Genomic DNA, 16,351 nt, shown 5'->3' on the forward strand with positions numbered 1-16,351 from the left:
TATTTCATAGATATATAATTAAATGAGCGCACGTTTGCGAGCTGATATTTCTTATAGCAATGTTTTAAGTTTTTTACTTCACGGCACAACCTAGTCTACAAATTAAAAACAAATTAGCACTATTGTCTTGTTTTCACTTTAATTACTGTTCAGAAAACAACAAATAAAAACAACAATTCCATATATAGTATGTGTATATACAAATGTATACTGCGTAGCGGCTTTGTATCTCTGTGACTTTTTCGTGAGGTGATTGGGCGATTTGATAATAATTGCGAGAAAGTAACAGATACGTATTATATTTCCCACCACTATTTTGGCTAAAATCAGGAAGCGACGCGCCTGCAATTCTCTGGCGAGGTCGGGGCGCGTGAGAAATGTGCAACAAATGCGAAATTATTTAAGCTGCGTTTTAATATAAAAACGATTAAATATTGCGTGTGTGTGTGTATATGTGTTTTACTGCTTTAAGTAAAAATATAACACAAAAACGGAGACGGAGAGATGAGCGACGAGCGCGAAGAGAACGAAAAGTCCGTCGCCGCTGCTGCCACCGCCTTGCCGTCGAAAACTGCATCAACGGTGGCGATGACGTTGGCGTCGGCTGCCTTGGAAACGCACAGTAATGTTGCTGCTGGACAGCAGCAGCAACAACAACATCAGGAGCAGCAGCAGCAGCAACAGCAACAACAAGTACAGCATGAGATGCCAACAACTAGTTACGCTTCAGGTTCGGCGAGGGGGGGATTGGCGCGCTATTTCCAGGACGATATGCGAGAATTGGGAGAAATCCAACAGTTGCTTTGGGGGGACAATGTGCTCGAAGATGTATTCAACCGTTGGTCTCAAGGTGTGTAACTGCGCTTCCAATTGACATCATGCTCTGTGTCTGTATTTGTTTTTTTTTTCCCCTCTCTCTATCTGTGTATGTATGTATATACATACATATATATATATATATATGTGTGTGTGTGCGTTTGTGTAGGTTTCGAGTTCAGCGATGTGGAGCCCTCGGCTTTGGTGCAAAAGCAGGGCGGTCCTTGTGCTGTGATAGCGCCCGTGCAGGCGTACTTGCTTAAAATAATTATCATGGACATGCCAAGCGTCAAGCTGACGGAGGTGAGCTCGAACGAACAGCAATAATAATAATTGAATTATTAATGAAAATATAAATGTGCATTAAGCAGCTAACACCTGACAGATGCCAGAGCCTGCTGATTCAAGCGCTGTGCAACATCTTGAAGAACTGCCGTGCGCCTCGTTATCGTATCGTCACTCTGCTGCGTCGTCGCCTAGCCAGCGAGGGCGGTGAGCCAACCAAAGAGCGTCACCAGTCCGAGGAGACGCCCACTGGCGATGATGCCGCCGTCGATGTGGATGAGGCATCCAATATTGCTGCTGGCGCTGCTGCCCCACCAACTGGCAGTGCCTCCGCTACCGCAGCTGCCGCCGTTGCTGCTGCCAATACGGTCATCGATTTGACCCAAGGAAGCAGCAACAGCGCATCGATTAATTCGGCGGATGTGAGTGGTGGCGCCGGCTTGGATATGGGAATTGGATTGGGATTGGAACTGACGCCCAATGAGTTTCACGATAACCTGCGCACAGTTTACTTTGATGATATTAAAGGAGTGGCCCGGTATTATGACGAGAACTATAGTCAACTATCGAACACATACGGAGTGCTGATATTTATGTATTCCGTCTTCCTGACAAAGGGCATTGAGCAGGTGACGGCAGAGATTTCGGACACATCCGAATCACTGATACATAATACCTATGGCTATGGCGCACAATCCCTAATCAATCTGATGCTGACCGGTCGCGCGGTTGCCCATGTCTGGGACAATGAGCAGGATGTCGGCGGTCTTAAGTTGCGCGGCATTTGCGAGCAGAGCGATATCGGATTTATAACCCTAATGGAGCAAATGCGTTATTGCACTGTCGGCTCCTTCTTCAAGAATCCGCGCTTTCCCGTCTGGGTGATGGGCTCCGACACGCATTTAACTGGTGAGTCACCATCGACTCTTTCTTAAATACTTTGTTATTATTATAATTCTCGTTTTGTGTGCACAGTTCTGTTTAGCAAAGAAAAGAGGCTCGTTTCACCAGAAACACCGTCGGAGACGGGACGTCGCATCTTTAAGTCATTCGATCCCGAGGGCAATAATTTCATATCGAGTTCAGTGCTGCGCGATGTGTTGGCCGCTTTAAATTTGGTCAGCGAGCCGGCCTAGTAAGTACTTTTGAAAAATCTTTGCAGAACACAGAAGAGAGCATAGGAATTATAGGAATTTATTATCTACATCTAATTCATAACTTCACAAGTTCCTTCAAAAACACATCTCATACTGTCTTTTTTCTCCAAACCAATGCTATTGAGTTGATTAGGAACGACTCCTTTTCTTAGAAGACTCGAAAACCAATTAGAACATAACCAGAATTAAGTGAGCTCACCTTTCAGAAGGTTTAGCTTTATAAGAATTTAATATTACCTATTAATTTAATACTAGAAGAATTAAAATTCGAATATCTACATATATTTAAAAAACTTTACAAGTCCACTATAGAGTTTATTTATTTGTATTTCTCAAAAAAATAACTGGAAGAATTTAAGCTTCAATATCTACATCTATTTGAAAACTCTACAATTTATTAGATGTTTTAAAAACGACTATAGAATTGATTGATTCTTACAGCTCAAAATAATCACTCAAAGGAATTTACTCTGACTATTTTTAAAATATCTATAACTTTTTGAACAACCTGTTCCATCATTTCAATATTTCCATATATTGTTTGTTACAAATTAAAATAATGGCATAAATTTCGCTCAACTTAATTAGATGATCTATTTGAAATCCTTAAAACTTCTCAGATCACATCTTTTAACTAAGCCCATATATCATTCCTAAATCACGAAATAAATGCTGGTTTTGATTTTTGTAACTATTTAAAGCATCGCAAATAGTTAAACATTTGAGGGGGTTGGAGTCTTTTCAGTTATTGCTTTAAATTTTGCAATCCCTTCATAATTTGGAATTCCCCATAATTTTCTTAGGGTAAAAACATAGCGAGCGCTGAGACGTATCCTTACTTCTAGAAACTATATAGAAAATCTTTCAATAAAGTGCAGTATCTTTTTAATGTAAGACTTGCCTTTAATGTTGTACATTTTAAGAGTATTTTTATGGCTTTCAATTTTTTATTTAATGCTCCTAGACTCGACTTTATCAATGAAGCGTTATTTAATTACTTGAACTATCTAAAATATTTGAAAATACAAATATTACAATTTTAGACAAAATCTATAATAGGAAGCATCTCTTTTGAAGAAAATCTCAACTCTTAACCTTGCAACTCTTTAAAGGTAGTAATACTTTCTGACTTTTATCTGAAGTGAATTGTTTAAAATACTCTTATTTTTAGGGATAATTTTACAGTCTTACCACTGTTTTCAAATCGAATTGTCTAAAATATTCCTAACCTTACGCAGTCTTTCGACCTTTTTAAAGACTCCGATTAGTGGTTAGAAATATTATAAATTTTTAAAGCATTAGCATTACCATCTGCTTAAAGGAACATTTCCTAAGCATTTCACAGCGTTATCTGGCTGTCATCATTATACTTTTGGCAAAATCTGGATATGTTTTATGATCATGGAAGAATTGAAGAATCTTAGAATCCTTATCCCTGAACAACAGAACTCTATAACACTCTCCGATTGTCAGCGCTTTCGAAAGTAAGGACAGCTTAATGACCAACGAATTGTTCAAAATATATTTATAACTTTTGGCAACATCTGTGGACCTTTTATGATAGAACAGTGTAGAAAATTTAATTTCAGAATTCGGCTACCTGATTCCACTAAAATGGAACATTTTGAGGGTATATATAGACTTTGTAACACTCTCTGACTGTCATCTCTTTCGAAAATAGTGTTAGTTTGATGACGAAACGCTTGGATCCGGAAAATTTGGGCATTATATTGCTGAATGCGTTCATGGACGAGTTCTTTCCACTGGAGCGTCGCTCTACCCCGGACACCTTCGAGCTGATGCACTATAATGGCATTCCCGGCTCGAATGAGAACAACAAGGTATTTCAGATTGGAATATACTGAGCAACCAGCAACCAACCTTCCCTCTCATCTATTACAGGTGCGCTACTATTGTGGCTCGGCCATATTGCTGGAAGGGGATCTCAAGTCGATATGCACCTCAAATCCGATGGTCACCTGTTTGCAGACCAAATGGCCAAACATTGAGATCAATTGGCATGATGCGCATATGCCGTCATTGAATTGACGACGCCATCGCCGCCGCCAGTAAACAACAATAACAACAACAACAGTAGCAACAGCATGCAGTTGAAGATTCAATGCAGAAACAAAGCAGGAGAGGAACCGTAGGAAGCCAAAAGGCGCCGTGCTGCACATTTTTATTTCAAACACAAAATTGTTTAAAAACAAAAAACTGAAATTAATTTATTGAAGATACAGCAACAAACAAAAAAATAATAATAATAAAAAAAAGAAAGAACAAAAAGGAAAAAAGTTTGTAAAACAAAACTAACAAAAGAAAAAACACAACAAATATTACAGAGAGAGACACACACACACACACATTTATGTATCCTACTTTCCAGTTTCAAAAGAGAGACGACGCCAAGCGTGGTCGCCAAAGGCAGGAATGTAATGCCCATTAAATAACATCCAGAAACAAACCCCACACATGCTTCAAAATATGCTTCAATTTTCAATAAAGAACAAAACACAAAACTATACTAAAAACCAGATAAAATAACAATAAAGCAAATAAATAAACAAACACACACATACATATATGTATATATATTTATGTGTAATTATTTTTTGCCATTGTAATTAAACACTGAAATTATTTATAGCATTAAATTTAATTATTGTATTTAACTATCGAATGGAAAACCTAAAATCAACACACAACTTTAAATGCAAAATAAAAACAAAACAACAATTAAAACATAATAATGTTAATTCAAACTGCAACAGCAAAAACAACAGCAAAGGGGCAACAAGAAGAACACTAAATTAGACATTTTCGAGCAAAGAACAAAGAACGGAACAAAATTTGTTTATGGCCTTTTAAAGAGAAAAAAAAAACACAAAAGAAAAACAAAAACAATTACTTGTAGTGTTAAATGAAAAGTAAAACAAAAATGAAAACTATTTAATAAAAACAATACACAAGAATTTAATGCTTAACTTAATTTATGTGTAAAACTATTAGAGCGAGAAAGCAGGCCACATGAAACAGAATGAATGAGAGAGAGAGAGAGAGAGAAGGGAAGAGCAGAGCGAAAGAAAGCAAGAACGAGAATAAAACTATAAATGGAAATTTAATTCAAATATAAAAACAAACAAGCTAGTCTCCTTTTTTGGAACATACAAACAATTCACAGGAAATCAAATCGGGCACGGGATATAGAAACCCATAGCCTTAAACATTTATTTTTAAATAGAAAAAACCTTCTCAGTAAAGCACATTTCCGCAGGCTCTGAAGTTCTACAAAAGAAATTAATTTGTCTGATCTGTTTGGAATATGACTATAGTATACATATATTTGTTTTTTTTTTAGATTTCTATTTCTTGTGAATTACCACAGGGCTTACAATTATAATTTTTTAAAATATATATATGTGGGGCGTATAGTTACTCGGTTGTATTTTCTTGAGACAAGTACTGGGATTTTCGTTTGGAAGCTTGCTGATACAGAATTTGGCTTTGCAAATTGTTGTCAATTCCGCAAAACGATTTCCCTTTTTATAGAGAATTGTAAGCATTTCTATATCGCTTGATTCAATCGAGTTCAAACACGAGATCGAAAAACTGTCTTAAATGAAAACTTTTTCAATTTCGCAAAGAAATTTAGCTTTTTGGGTTTTAAAACCACTTTTGATAGAGAATTGTAAGCATTTCTATATCGCTTGATTCAATCGAGTTGGAAAACGAGAACGAAAAACTGTTTAAAATTAAAACTTTCTGAACTCCGCAAAGAGATTAACCTTTTTTAAACCACTTTTGATAGAGAATTGTAAACATTTCTATACCACTTGATTCAATCGAATTCGAAAACAAAAACTATTTAAAACGAAACCTTACTCAATTCCGCAAAGAGATTTAGCCTTTTGGTTTTTTAATGAAGAATTGCGAACAATTCTATATCGCTTCATTCAATCGAAAACAAGGACGAAAAACAGTTGAAAATAAAAACTTTTCAAAGGCTGAACTATTTCTCTTATCCCGATAAGGAAAATTATGTGCTTACTTACGTTTTAACATATTTCGCACTGTCGCAAGGTCGCAAGAAAGTAAATCCAGGCCGAATATTCTCTTTAAAAAAAAAAAAAAAATGCGAGTCATCTTTCATGGTTGATTCAGTTTTACACATTCTGAACTTCTATTGTATTGCTATTGTAATTCAAATAGTTTTTATTGTGGTATATAGGCGATTTTGATTTAATTCACTTTATATGGTTATTTAAGTGCAGTCTTTTTATTATCCTTTATATCTTGATGGTAATTAGAAATAAATCCATTGTCTCTGCCTTTAAACGCAGATTTACACACTTGCGATTGTTCGTTCTCTTAAGATTGCAGCATTCTTTATCTTAATTTTCAGATCAGCTTGAGCTTTTTGCGTTTTTTAAGACTATGCTTCTAAGTTCTATAACTATTTATATTTTGATTGCAGTCTGTTTATTCTGATTCTGTACGAAATAGAAGATCTCTTAAGTTTGTGGCATTCTTCAGTTAATTTTTAAATTAGCTTGAGGCTTAAAGTATAGAACAATTTATTATCCGCTGAATATGAAGCTCTAGTTTTTGAATCAGATTTAAAAGTAAAAAAATAATTTTTTACATCTGCTCTCGCTGTAGTGTCTTCAGCTTATTACTCAGTTCCATTTTTGTAAAGTTGATTGTCCATTAAACCAAGATGTTCAACTTAAAGCTGTTTCTGTAACAGATCTTTTGAGTTGGCTTTTTGTCCATTGTCTTGTTATTCAGTTGATAGATTCGAGTGAAGAGTATTTATCTCTCTTGTTGTGGAGTCTTGAGCTTTAGTTCTTGGGTCAAGTTAGGTTATCAAAGAACTCTTGAAATAACGCCATTCTGTACCTCAGTTTTGAGATGTTCACCGAGCATATTGTGTAGTTCTTCAGCTGATTGATATTTTACTGATTTATCCAATGAAATAATATTTAATCTTCGTTTCAGAACTAACTTCTCCTCGGCCTAACTCATTTCCGTAACCCAAAATTCCCTGAATGTGTTGAGAAATATGGTTTATTAAGCTAGAGGCGATACATTTTCTTACATATGTACATCTATATATAATTTTATTTAGAACATATTTTTTGTATTAGCGTTCAAAATGGAAATGGAATCGGTGCCTTTTATTCGCATTTTGTTCCTCAACAGCATGTGTGCATATATATGGGGGGAGTTATTGAGTTTTGAGAACATTTTTCAATAACAGATTTAACAATATAGTATATTTAGCAGTTGTATAATTCTGCAGACTATATTGTTTCAATTCTTCAGTTAGCTTTTGATGTCGAGCGAACGCTGAAACATTTGGAGGGAAATACAACGCAGGGTTTCGCTCACGATGGGCAGATTGCGTGGAAAGTCGCATTCGCGAGCGGGCAGGCCGCACAATTGGCGACGCAAGCGCAAATCCTGTCGAGCGCTAAGGGCGCGACTATTCAGGCCGCAGACATTTCCCACCAAACGCTGACGCTCAGCGGCCGTAGTTCGTATGCCGAGCTGGACACAGGCCAGGGGCTCCACATGCTCCGTGGCGAGAATCTCCCGATAGTCGTGGGCCGGCGTCTGCAAGTGGAAGCTTGTCGGAGAGCCACCATTCTGATTTGCATCGCCACAGACATCGCCATTCTGTTCGAGTTGCAGTTGTTGGCGTGCATCCTCGATGAGATGACGTGCGTATTGGGCACCTGCCATCTCAAAGGATATGCCCATGTTCAGGAGGACGCGATGCGGCTGCCAGCGTTGCTTGGCGGAGGTGTTGCGATCCGCGCCCTGTTGTGTGGCGTATTCGGTGGCCTGTTGGCGCGTCTCCGCTATCAGACCCTGCCAGTCCACACCCAGAGCATCGCCTATGCCTGCAAATGGAAGAGAGAGGGAGAGATTACGAGTGTCTGCGTGCAGTTTTGGATGCACCGCTTACTCTTGTGTCGCGCATCCTCTTCCAGCTCGCCATCGGATATCTCTTCAAAGTCCAGCACCTCATCCTCCTCGACTTTTATGGTCGTAGCGGCAGCGCCAGTTTTGTTGCTCTCTGTGCTTTCAGTTTTGATCTCCTCATTGGAGAGCGTATCTGTGGACAGCTCCTGTGTGCCCGCCAACGCGCTCTCCAGCTGCGACTCACACTTGGGCTTCACCTTATCCGTCTTGTTGAGTATGTCGTCATCACTGTCGCTAATCTCGCTCAGCTCACCATTATTATTGACCTTATCATCGTCATCGACGCTTGCGACGACTGCTGTGCCTGTTGCTATGCCCGTTCCCGTGCCCGCTGCCGTTCCCTGATCGGCTACAGTCTCGCTGTTGGCCGTGTCCGGCGCGTTGGCCACCAGCGCCAAGGATTCTTCGGCATTTTCTAGCGCGCCGGGATGGCCACCAGCGGCAGCAGCTGAGCTCGTTATTTTACTGCTGCTTACCTGACCCAATATGCCGGGATTTGTGGTGGCATTGGCGGCGCTTTGAGCTGCCGCCTTAGCTGCAGCCACCGCTGTGGTGGCAGCGGCCACTGCGCTGGCCTGCGCCGCCGCTGTGGGCGGTTTCGGTGTGTGCTGCATTAGGAGTAAGGACGAGTGCTGCTGCGACTGCATTGGGCCGCCATGGCCGCCATGTTTCTTCAGAAAGGAGCCACCACCACCGCCGCCGTAGGGCATGCGCTTGTGTGGGAAGCCACGCGAGCTGCCGGCTCCATGGTACCCACCCGGCGGCTGCACGGGCAGCGTCATCAGAGGCGGCGGATGCTGACGATAAGAGCCGGGACCGCCGCGTTCGCCCATATCGTGAGCACCACCGCCGCGGCGAAAGCCGCGACCGCCACCGCGTTCGCCACGCGGATGCGGATGCAGCGGATGATGGTGTGGCGAGGAGGGATGGTGGTTGGACTCACTGTTGGAGGCACCGGGACCGGGGCGGCCAAAACTCGGCTCTTCGCTGTCGCGCCAGTCGTTGGACGGCTGCCAGGAACGTGGCGGTGGTTTCTCGCGCTGGTCATGTTCCAGCCAAGCGGGCTCGTTTTTGACACCAACGTTGCCGGCAGCCTCCTGTTCGTCCGCGTCCCAGTCGGGCTCTGAGGCCGAATGGTGCTGCTGTGGCGTCTGCTGCTGTTTGTTGGACAGACCCAGACGCTTGGGTCCACCTATGAAGCCGCTGGCGCGTCCGGGCGTGCCGCTAGCACCGCCATTCTCCTCATCCCAGTCGCGTTCCCAATCGCTGCGATACTCACCGCGCCCCACAGGCGGCGGCGGACCGCGCTCTCTGTCCCGCAGCATGCGTTCCCGTTCGTCCGCATAGAGTGCATCTTCGGGATCTAGCTCTCGGTATTCACGACCTTGCAGCTCGCGTTCGCGCAACTCACGCGCTTCCAGCCAAGCCTCACGTTCGCGGGAGGAGTAGCGCGCGTCCAAATAGGCACGTTTGTAGGCTCTACAAGCAGAAAGGCAGCAATTATTCCATTTCTTCTCTTTTTTTTTTAAGTTCAGCACTTACCGTTCACGATCGTCCTCGGCATACAGATCGCGTGGATCACGCATGCGTGGCGTATAATGCTCAGGCAGTGGACTAAGATCGCGTCGTCGATGACCACCATAGCGTCGCATCTCATCCATCATGCCATGTCGGTCCGCCTCTATATATTCCTGCTCTCGATCGTAGACATCGACAATTTCCCTCTTATCGCGCACATGTCGCCCGACGACGCCACGTTCTACCGTCTCTAGCGAACGCTCTCGACTGCCGTACGATCCCATATCCAAGTCCCGTTCGACAACAGCTCCTCGTCCATATTTCTTGTCCTCCTCCTCCTGACGCCGCATCTTTTCGCGCGCCAACCGTTCTCGCTCGCGCTGCCGTTCCTGGCAACGCGCCAACGCCTCTGCTCGCTCCTTATCTCGTGCTGCCTCACGTTCCGCACGCTCACGTTCGCGCTCACGCCGATCGCGATCACGCAAGGAGAGATCATCGTGACGCTGTTGCAGTTTGTGCTCATGTCGTTGATGCTCACGTTCCCGCTCGCGTTCGCGTTCTCTCTCCCGCTCCAATGACGTGGGGGTGCGGCCACGGGTGCGCGTTTGTATGATGATCTTCTCACGGGACATCAGCTGGTGATGCATGCGCGATGAGGAGGCGGAGCTGGAGCCAAGGCCGGGGCCTGGACTCTTTGCTGCCCGCTTGCCCACATCCTGGTGTATGCGTATTTTTGTGGTGGTCGTTGTGGACGACGAGGGCGGTGGCGAACGACTGCCCAAACGATGATGGTCCCGCTCTCGATCCCGCTGCACAGCACGCAGCTTCTCGCGCTCCCTTTGCTCCTTGCTGGTTGCACGCAAATGCTTTCGCTCGGCCAGCTTTTTCAGCTTGGCTTGCGTTGCTGGCGATAATGCACGATGTCCATGGCCACTGAGCGCTGCGGCAGCGGCAGCTGCGCGCTTCTTGAGACGCGCCTCCTTCAGCTTCCGCTTGATGTGATTACGTTTGGCGACCAGTTTCCTTTGGACATGATCGCGTTTGTCGCGCTTTCGACGATCGTCCCCCGACGACGATGCAGCGCGACGGGAACTTTTCTTTTTGCGATGCCGCTCGCTAGAGCGCTGATGATGCTCGCTGTCGGAGCTGGAGTAGCTGCTGGAGGTGCCCGTGTCCGTGTCAGAGCTGGAGCTATCGGTGCTAGAGTGTGCGTGCTGGCGCGACTTTTTGTAGCGACGCAGCGCGTCTTTAGACTTTTTTTCCATGTCCCGTATCTTATGCTACAAATGTGCAGATACCTGCATATACATATAAACCTCTCAATTGATGTCAAAAAATGGTCTCCAGCTAGTTAGAGATGAGCGCATTTCGGCAGCTGTCACGAGTATTGTGCAGCCAGAAGTCACTTAATAATAAATTGCTGTACAGAACTAATCAACACTGTTGATATTAGCTAGAACCATTGTTTAATATTAATAAATGACTTTATTCAAAACACTTGCAGCAAATTAATGAACCAACCAATTACATTAAATTGTCACAGTCACTGCAGTATCCCAATCGCAGTCATCGTGAGAGAACAGTTCGTGCCATTGTCACCGTATTTGTCAGCAGTGAGAAACAGTGCTGCACAACGTTATAGTAGCGCGAATGTGTCCAGCACTGGGTGGACAGTTATTTGAAATAAAATATGATTGAAAATCAAATAATATACACGAACGATGCATTTTTATTTTCAGTTTTGGTTGTTTGTCTTTCTGTTTGTGTGTGTGTGTGTGTGTGTTTGTTGCATTCGTTCGTTCGTTTCTTTATGGTATGCTCATTAATAAACATCTATGTATGTATGTACATAAATACTATGATACAACATTTGTAAAGATGCAATTGCAAAAACATAAGAGATATACTTATGTTGATTTGGTTTAAAGCTTGTTCAACTTGTTGGCAATAACGACCGGATTGGCGCGACGAATCTCATCAGCGCCCATTTCGCGATAATCAAAGGTACAATTATGACGATCGCTATAGCGATGGAAGCCACAGAAGGAGAGGCCACAGCGACATGGATAGCCGCCAATGATGCCCAACTTCTTGTTGCACGTGGCACAGCGATTCTTTTTTGTGGTGTCCGGCATATCCACAGAAGTGTCGACTTTCTTGTCAACAGCTTGTCCCTCCTCCGCCTCCACCTTCCAGGCACCCACTTCGTCGTCCATCGGCTGATTGATGGCAAGTAGTTCATCGCCGCTATTTTTGCTCAGTTGCTCAGTATCCGGACGAGCCGATAGCCCGATGGTGTCCTTATAGTTTTTGATTGCCAGCTCGCTGTGCCGAATGGTGATAGTACTGTTGCTATCGCTGTCGGAGCTGGTGTCGTCGTCAATGCGACTGTCGTAGGGATGTACGGTACAGTTGGGAACGCCGCATCGGCATATTTTCCCAAGTAGAGCCAACTTCATGCGGCACTCGAGACAGATTATCTTTCGTTGTGGTGCTGGCTTCATCTCAGCTTCCACAGTTGCTTTCTGATTGACTGCTGAGCCGCCATTCGAGGGGTTCGGCCCCTCAGTTCCTGGTTCAGCCAGTTTCCTGGAATTCCTGATTGGCAGCCCTAGTTTTGGGGTGTTGCGGTTGTTGTTGGTGCCACTACCGCTGCCACCGCTAGTGCCACTGCTGCTCGCCATCGAGTCCATGGAGTCGTCCTCCGGCTGTGGGTAATCCCTAGTGTTTTTGTCTTTCATCTTTACTTGTGTATCATCAATAACTCTGTATTTTTGTTCTGTTAAATGCGTTAAGTTGTGAGCTCTGAAGTACAAAAAACGGCTGCCTACGATTGACGACAAGCAATGCCTCAGCATTTTGAGGCAAATCTTTAAAACCAGACGGAAAACTAATAACCTAATAATAATCCTTTACCAAATAGTTTTTCAAAATAAATAATCTAAAAAGAATGAATACTCTTTAAATACTACAAGTAATTTAATTGATTAGCATGGATATATATGTACATATACTTGTAGTTAACAGATATGAATGTAACTTTAGATTATGGTGAGGGACTGACTAGGTTCCGGTTCAAAGATTTATTTTTGGACCGATCGTCCCTATGACAGCTATATGATATAGAGCACCGCTTTTGATGAAACTTTATATAATGATGAGAAACTTTACAAAACTCATAAATACCAAATTAGGTTACGATCTTTGTTTTTGGTACTTAGATTGATTATTGCACCGATCGCTAATATGCCAGTTGTATGATATAGTCAACCGAATTCGAGTAAACTTTACAATATTATGAAACATGAGTTTTGACTAGAACTCATAAATACCAGATTAGCTCTAAATATCGAATTATCATACTAAGAGTGATTTTAATACTGAAAACTATATAAAGTAACGAGGCTATATATTGTTTATAATAATAATTCTCTGTTTATCGATGAGACAAGTTTATTGTTCCTGGCTGTTATGGTTCAGAAATAATCGAAGTTCATACAGTCGAACAGTCTACATCAATTCCCCTCGTCATGCTGATCTTTTATGTAGCTACCTGTATGGATTCAGCCGCTCCTGTTTGTGCGTGTTACTAAATTTGACGTTTAGACTACTATACAGTCTAACCCTTTTACACTTTTTTGTTCTTGTTGTTGCTTTAAAAATTTTGTAAAACTTTATATATTGAGCTATACAATTTGTAAGCCCATTACCGTTGATCAGTTGGAAATTAATTTAAGAAGTTGAATCTGAGTTATGGGGAGTTCTATCAGGCGTCGTTGAACTAGAAGCTATGGTCCCCGAGAAATTGATCCAGTTTTCTGCCATGACACCTACGTTACTTTAATAAAACCAAACCGAATTCCATGCTAAATTGTGGAAATTTCTTTTAAACACTTCATACAAATTTGCTTGCAAATTATTTGCATGTCTGACCATAGTTTTAGCCATCACGCGTTGCCATTAAGAACATCAGACATGTAGCGTCGATACCAAACACCGACCGGCGTGCGCAGCACACAGACAAAGGCCTCGTAGCACCATTTTTGTGGTGATGCCACCGTTCGGTTGGAACGGGCACTCGCATTACAGCCGTTAATGGCGGGCACCGCCTGCTCGACATTGACGTGTTCCGGGCCCCCGAACATGTAGACGATGGCCTGGACATTGAAGCCGTGGGCGTCTTGCCACAGATGGAGGCGTGTCCAGAAGCAATGGACATAGCTACGCACATCCGGCCGGTCTGGGAACTCGTGGCGGTCTACGTGCCGGCGCTGCTCCGGACGGAGTCTTCCGCTGCTAAAGCACTGCTCACGAGCCTGCATTACCAGTCGGGACGGACGCCTTTGAGCATCCAGCATCGTTGTCGCCAACAGCTATGGGGATAGAGAGAGAGAGAGAGCGCATGAATGTTAGCAAGTGGGGGAGAAGGCGCCAGTAATCACCATTAGGCAGAGACATCGAACAATGGGCATCATCGTCACTGCACCTACGCAACTGCACTAAGCTGAGAGCAACTGTGGATGGGGCTGTGATTGGGGCTGCTACTTGGACTTGATATTGCGATAAACCAGCTGACAGACGACAAGGGAGATAAGACAGAGTGCTAGATGCTCGAGGTTGGTTCGAAAAGTGGGAAAGCAGCCAATCAAGAACCTTAAGAATCTTAATGAAAAATATCACTGACTCGAAAACTGAGCAATTTCTAAAATACAAGTAATCAACATTATCAAAACAAACTATAATATTTAGTAATAGAAGCGATATAAATATGTACGCCTATTCGTCCGCCTATCTGTTCATCTATTCGACTGTATGAACATCGATTCTTCCCGACCCATAGCAGCTAAAGACAACAAACTTGATAAGTGGGCTTGTCCTATCGATACACAGAGGATGTATTTTACAAACAATATATAGCCCCATTATTTTATATAGCTTCCATAGAACCGATCAGTGTTAAAATCACACTTAGTATGATAGTTCAGTTTGTTTGTAACGATATTTAGAACTAATCTGGTATTTATGAGTTTTGAGTAGATTCTCATTATATTGTAAAGTTTCATAAAAATCGGGGAACTATATCATATGGCTGCCTTTGGAACGATCGATGGAAAAATCAACCTTAGTCCAAAAACATTTTTTTTATAAAGATATCTTAAACAAATGTGGCATTCATAAATTTTCTACAGTGCCTTACCATAGTCTGAAGTTTCATTCAAATCGGTGGACTTTATTATATAGCTGTAGGGGCCTTTGACGTTGTACTTATTCAAGCTCATATTTTGTACACTTTGAACCCATTTAAGAATTCATGAATGCAATCTCGTTTGGGTTTTTAGCTTCTGGAATAACGCTTATCGTAATCATGGGCGTTATAGAGATATCCTAAACAAATCTGGTGTTTATAAATTTTCTGTAGTGACTCACCACATTCCATAGGAACAATGGGATTAGAAATAAATTTTGTTCCTTGTTTGTTTCAGAATATAGCTTAAGGAAACGACTTATTTATGTGTTTCTATAGTGACTCACCATAATCTGAACCATTGCTGCAAGATAGTATATTTTAGTTAAAAATCTGACGTTCCACTTGCTCAAGCTATTAGCTACTAGACTACTATTATTAAAGAGGAAAGATTTGATTGTTGGTTTGTTTGGATTGAATAGGCTCAGAAACAACTGGACCGATTTAAAAATTTCTTTCACTGTTGGAAAGCGGGGATAACCCCCGGGCGAAATATAGGGTTTATTATATTTGCGGGAGATGAAAAATGTAGCAGGCAGAAGTATATATATTCTTGATCAGCATGACAAGTCAAGTCAAGTCCGAGTCAATCTAGCCCTGTCTATCTGTCCGTCCGTCCGTCCGTATGAACACCTGGATCTCAGACTCTATAAGAGCTAGAGACACCAAATTTTGCAGAAACATACCTTATGTGTGTAGGCTATACGAGTTTTTTTTTTTTTTATACCTCTTATCCGATAATAGGGCTTTTTTAGTAACGACGTTCGTATAATCGTATAATCGCCTATATCTCGGAGACTATAAGAGCTAGAGACACCAAATTTGTAATCCAAGATGTCTTATATGATACGCAATTCATTATTTTCCATAACTCCAGTAACTTTTTGACTAAACTTTAGCAAATATATGTATCTAGTTAGTGATTATAAGTCCGTGTTAACAGGATGTTATATATATGACCAAGCACTGCCCGCAATTGTTGCTGCTTTGCACAGACTCACGAGCTGCACACAGACACGCACAAACATGCATAGACACGCACAAACATGCATAGACATGCTTAGAGACGCATAGATACGCACACTATGTTAATGTGCACTTATAAACCGTTAACGTGAGTTCGAAATCGGTAAAATCGATCAAAATTCTTTTTACTGTTTTTTTTTTTTTAATTTTCTTTATTTCCCCTTGTTTCTTTTATAATTTTAAAAATTTTTGTTTTTGTTATTTATGAATTGTTGAATGCCACCTCGTTTGGGTTTCTAGTCTAGTTTCTGGAACAGCGCTTTTATCGTAATCATGGGCGTTGATTGCAATATGCACATTACTCACAATTGTC

At 42.1% G+C, this 16,351-nt stretch overlaps 4 protein-coding genes across 4 annotated transcripts; 1 reads left to right on the plus strand and 3 right to left on the minus strand.

Moving 5' to 3' along the window:
* The first annotated feature begins 340 nt into the window (after positions 1-340).
* On the plus strand, positions 341-5,132 carry LOC115630195 (ubiquitin carboxyl-terminal hydrolase MINDY-3 homolog). The gene is made up of 6 exons (XM_030526762.1): positions 341-850; positions 986-1,119; positions 1,188-2,010; positions 2,077-2,236; positions 3,940-4,099; positions 4,161-5,132. The coding sequence occupies exons 1-6, from the start codon at positions 505-507 to the stop codon at positions 4,305-4,307; spliced, it is 1,770 nt and encodes a 589-aa protein (XP_030382622.1). The 5' UTR covers positions 341-504; the 3' UTR covers positions 4,308-5,132.
* Positions 5,133-7,310: 2,178 nt separating this feature from the next.
* Positions 7,311-11,145, minus strand: LOC115630194 (fl(2)d-associated complex component). The gene is made up of 3 exons (XM_030526761.1): positions 9,792-11,145; positions 8,233-9,728; positions 7,311-8,167 (listed from the first exon to the last, which is right to left on the minus strand). The coding sequence occupies exons 1-3, from the start codon at positions 11,030-11,032 to the stop codon at positions 7,587-7,589; spliced, it is 3,318 nt and encodes a 1,105-aa protein (XP_030382621.1). The 5' UTR covers positions 11,033-11,145; the 3' UTR covers positions 7,311-7,586.
* Positions 11,146-11,508: 363 nt separating this feature from the next.
* On the minus strand, positions 11,509-12,534 carry LOC115630207 (AN1-type zinc finger protein 5). The gene has a single exon (XM_030526776.1). It carries the CDS (start codon positions 12,506-12,508, stop codon positions 11,690-11,692), a length of 819 nt encoding a protein of 272 aa, XP_030382636.1. The 5' UTR covers positions 12,509-12,534; the 3' UTR covers positions 11,509-11,689.
* A 1,180-nt stretch (positions 12,535-13,714) lies between these two features.
* On the minus strand, positions 13,715-15,314 carry LOC115630197. Its single transcript, XM_030526765.1, has 2 exons — positions 15,300-15,314; positions 13,715-14,140 (listed from the first exon to the last, which is right to left on the minus strand). The coding sequence occupies exons 1-2, from the start codon at positions 15,312-15,314 to the stop codon at positions 13,715-13,717; spliced, it is 441 nt and encodes a 146-aa protein (XP_030382625.1).
* Between the last annotated feature and the right edge of the window lie 1,037 nt (positions 15,315-16,351).

Source organism: Scaptodrosophila lebanonensis, unplaced genomic scaffold (assembly GCF_003285725.1).
Source record: "Scaptodrosophila lebanonensis strain 11010-0011.00,11010-0021.00 unplaced genomic scaffold, SlebRS2 tig00000359-arrow-arrow-pilon, whole genome shotgun sequence".
NCBI lineage: Eukaryota > Metazoa > Arthropoda > Insecta > Diptera > Drosophilidae > Scaptodrosophila > Scaptodrosophila lebanonensis.

What these genes read in the sequence shown, in the direction of transcription:
- LOC115630194 (XM_030526761.1), bottom strand. Translation starts at nt 11,032, where the DNA reads ATGGAAAAAAAGTCTAAAGACGCGCTGCGTCGCTACAAAAAGTCGCGC. An exon ending in GCCGAGGACGATCGTGAACG is followed by an intron (nt 9,729 to 9,791) that starts GTAAGTGCTGAA and finishes TTCTGCTTGTAG; the next exon opens with AGCCTACAAACGTGCCTATT. An exon ending in AGAGGATGCGCGACACAAGA is followed by an intron (nt 8,168 to 8,232) that starts GTAAGCGGTGCA and finishes TTCCATTTGCAG; the next exon opens with GCATAGGCGATGCTCTGGGT.
- LOC115630207 (XM_030526776.1), bottom strand. Translation starts at nt 12,508, where the DNA reads ATGAAAGACAAAAACACTAGGGATTACCCACAGCCGGAGGACGACTCC.
- LOC115630195 (XM_030526762.1), top strand. Translation starts at nt 505, where the DNA reads ATGAGCGACGAGCGCGAAGAGAACGAAAAGTCCGTCGCCGCTGCTGCC. An exon ending in CTCCGACACGCATTTAACTG is followed by an intron (nt 2,011 to 2,076) that starts GTGAGTCACCAT and finishes TTGTGTGCACAG; the next exon opens with TTCTGTTTAGCAAAGAAAAG. An exon ending in GCTCGAATGAGAACAACAAG is followed by an intron (nt 4,100 to 4,160) that starts GTATTTCAGATT and finishes CATCTATTACAG; the next exon opens with GTGCGCTACTATTGTGGCTC.